The sequence below is a fragment of the Episyrphus balteatus genome, chromosome 4 (assembly GCF_945859705.1).
Source record: "Episyrphus balteatus chromosome 4, idEpiBalt1.1, whole genome shotgun sequence".
NCBI lineage: Eukaryota > Metazoa > Arthropoda > Insecta > Diptera > Syrphidae > Episyrphus > Episyrphus balteatus.
The window spans coordinates 69,867,612-69,871,437 of record NC_079137.1 but is presented as its reverse complement, the minus strand read 5'-3'; the positions used below and the strand labels follow the sequence as shown (position 1 = coordinate 69,871,437).

Below are 3,826 nucleotides of genomic sequence, written 5' to 3'. Positions count from 1 at the left end.
AAAATATAATCCCGGAAGGTGGTAAAGTGCAAGAGTGATTAACCTAGGATCTCAACATTAATTATAATTTCTAATAAACTTAATCAGTGGAACAAAAGACAGTGTGAATTATAACGAGGCAGAAAAACTGGACTGACTTAACAAACTGGCTAAACTGACAAAATTGACTTAACTGATTGAACTAAATGAACTGAATAAGCTGAATAAACTGAATGAACTGAATGAACTCATTGAACTCATTGAACTGATTGAACTGACTGAACTTACTGAACTGACTGAACTGACTAAACTGACTCTAAACTGAAAGAACTTATTGAACTGATTGAACTTAAACTGGGCTTAATTGACTTATTGGGCTGATGGAAATGAACAGATTAAACTGATTGAACTGAATGATACTGAATGATACTGAAATGACTGAATTCAACTGATTGAAATGACTCCAGCCAATGCATTGCGTAGGATTACACAAATTCGTTCTCTTAGGATGCAAAATACCATAGTCTAATCACTTCTGGCTTTGCAAAATAAAAAGTGGCGCCCAAAGTAGGGTACTTTACTTGGTTTTGTCATGGAAGTTTAAAAAAAAATATTTTAACGGTGAATTTTCTTCACTTACTGATACAATTTCACGGCACCTTCAAACCTCCCAGGTCTAGGTTAGGTTCGGCACTTGTTGGAAACTCAGGGTTCTTTTTTGATGTCCTCTAAAATTTTATTGTTTGGGTAAATTCAGTACACTGCGTGCCCCTTGAATAGTAAAGGGGTTCCGTAACTTCAATAGATCGATCGGGCAAAGTTGAAAGTTTCTCTCTCAAAATCGATTTATCCAGTAAAATTGACGGATTGCTCAAGTCAAATTGATGGGCTACCCTGGTTAAACCGATGGGCCGCCCCAGGACATATTAATGAATTGCTATGGTAAAATTGGAGGTTTATTCCTGTAAATTCAACGAATCGATCTTGTAAAATTAACATGTTTCCACGGCAAAGTCAATTGATTGCTCCGCTAAACTCGACGAGCTTTGCAAGTAAAATTGACGGATTGCCCCTGTAAAATTGATGGGGTTACCTCGGTTGATCGATAGGATGTAGTGGGAAATTTAATGGATTACTATGGTTAAATAAACTGGTTTTGCTGGTAAATGTACAGGATCAATCTGTTAAAATTTACAGGGTTCTCCGTTAAAATCGATCATGTTATACAGACAGGTTTTCCCGATACAGTCCATGAATTGCTCTGTTTAAACGATTGCAGGTATAATCGACGGATAACCCCGGTAAAATTGATGAGTTGCACCCGTAAAATCGATTGATGAGTACCGTGAAATCGACGGGTTAATGCAATGGACTACTTTGACAGAGGTCTGGGCTGAAATCCCAGAATTAATAACTTTGAATTTTCATTGACATAGGTAAGTTATTAATTTCCTAAACTTGTTTCGTATGAAACCAGATTACGAAAGTTCGGCTCTAGCGTATTCGTTACCTGTACTGTTTCGTTGACTATAGACTATTGAAGCAAGTTCATTTGTTAGTGTTGCCGCCTTTACATTCCTATTTATCACTGGTACGAGACTTTATTTTTGCTCTGAAGCTTAGCTCAATCAATCACTTTCGAATCTTCGCTCAAAAGCTTCAAAATAAAAAAAAAAAAAATATAAAAAAAATCAAGTTTTTCAAAATGCTTTTCGATCCTAAAATATCAAATTCCAAGGACTCAATTGAAAATGAAATCATAGAAATACATTCAAATTCATCACAAGCAAGTCGTACTTCACGTATTCCAATACTCTCGTCTTGCTTTCGTTCATCAAACAGCTCCTTGGAATCTTTGGAAATCGAAGATCAACCAAAAACATCTTTACTAAAGAATTCAAACACAAGTCTCGCATCTTCCATTATACCATCTTGCCTCAAGTCATCTAATTCAACCTATACTTTAGCTCTGGAAAAAGAATACGAATCCCTTCAAGGTGCCTTTTTCGCTCTAACTTCACATTTTGCTAAAGTTCAATTCCGATTGAGGCAAATAATCCAAGCGAAACCTTGTGAACGAGATTGTCTTCTAGCCGAATTAACTGAAGTTGCATTTTGTGGAATTGATGAAATTAAATTTAACAATATGCCACAAATGGAAAAGGATCTGGAGTATATGGGTAATGTTCGAAGGCGTCAAGGATATTTAATTGATCGATTGCGTGAACAATTGGAATATCTTTCTGAGCAAAGAAATTGTGATGGGAACAGGGAGGAAAATCGAAAGAAATCGGTTAGGATTGACGAAAATGCCAAGAAGTAAACGATTATATTTATTTAATTGATTTTATGAATAAAGAAAATGGAAAAACTTAAATTTTATCTCAGGTTTCATTTCGCTCACTTGAATCTTCTTACCTTAAAAGAAATTGCAAACTTGTATATTTCAAAAACTTTCTTGAGGTTAAACTATTAAATTGCTCGAAATAATTTTGCCCCTTGAAAGTCACTATTTCAATCATTAACCCGTGAAATATAATCTCATCTCACTCTTCAACTGCATCAAAAACAAAAACACCTTCTTATCTTGACTTTGATTCCCCCTCCCCTTCACAAAAAAAAAACACTCGCCTTCTTTTTCTCCTGATGATGATGGTTGTTTTGACTTAAAACTATCTCTGAATAACATGGAAATTGACCGCAAAACATTTTCCAGTTTGACTTTAGGTCCTTCAATCAACCCCAACTTCAAGCCCATCCGTCCGTATCAAAACTATGAAACTGCAAGCAACTATAAATAATACGAGTACAACTTCCATCTCACAACCAAAAAAGCAGCAGGAAAATTTTCTTTGGTTTTTATTTTTTTTTCTGTCTGTTTTGCTTTTTGGTTTATATTTCTTTTGACCAAAAAACGAAGAAGAAGAAGATGAAGGAAAAACTTCGACGAAAACGTCATTAAGGGAAAACTTTTCTGATTGCGTCCTGGGTAAAATTGTGAGAGTTGACAAACAGTTTTCTATTTTATATTCTCGTGTCTCTTTGACCGCAAACAAACATTATTCATTTGACCACAAAATAATTTTGTCAATTTGATATCCAGGCCTCGGGGTGGGATAATATCTTTTCTGTGTATATATAAATAGTACTCTTATATAAAGCTTATTTTTTGTTAGGCACTTTATTGTTTATAAAAAAGTTATTACAAAGTTCATCTACAGTTAAATCAGAACCTATAGCATGCATAAGTATAGCTTGTTTTTATAATTTTGGTGTTCTCGGTGCTTGATTGAAATTCGGAGAGGAATTATTGTAGGTAATTGAAAAATGTAATTTTAAACCAAATAAATTATACTCTCTTATATTTACTTCACAATTAAATTGTTGTTTTATATAGCATTTTAGTGTTTTAACCCAAAGAGAATATTAAAACTTATTATTTTATTATTATTTTATTATTTTTATATTCTAAAAATAAAAATAATTTTAATAATTTCAATAATTTTTTATTATTTTTGTTATTTTTTTCTTTGTATGAAATGTCTTAAGTTTAAGTTAAGTTAACTTTAAGTTTTTTTATTGAAAAAAATGTTACGCATACACCACAGTGACCGAAAATTATATAAATATTGTGGCACGACATGTCTTTTATTAGCTTTCATTAGCTCTTTTTATTAAGGGAAAACTTTTTAAAGATGAAGACACGGACACAATCCTGAAATTCTGAATCCAGAAATCCCAGAATTTTGATAACCCCGAAAACAAAATAATCCCGAAAATCCAAAAATTTCGAAGTCCCGAAAATCCACAGTTCCTAAAACCCAAAATCAAAAATTTCGAAAATAAA

General features: G+C 33.1%; 1 protein-coding gene across 1 annotated transcript; it reads left to right on the top strand.

Moving 5' to 3' along the window:
- Positions 1-1,624: 1,624 nt before the first annotated feature.
- LOC129920058 (RUN domain-containing protein 1) lies at positions 1,625-2,356 on the top strand. Its single transcript, XM_056001217.1, has one exon. The coding sequence runs from the start codon at positions 1,685-1,687 to the stop codon at positions 2,300-2,302; it is 618 nt and encodes a 205-aa protein (XP_055857192.1). The 5' UTR covers positions 1,625-1,684; the 3' UTR covers positions 2,303-2,356.
- Positions 2,357-3,826: the final 1,470 nt, after the last annotated feature.

Excerpts from the sequence above, each read along its gene's own strand:
- LOC129920058 (XM_056001217.1), top strand. The coding sequence starts at position 1,685 with ATGCTTTTCGATCCTAAAATATCAAATTCCAAGGACTCAATTGAAAAT.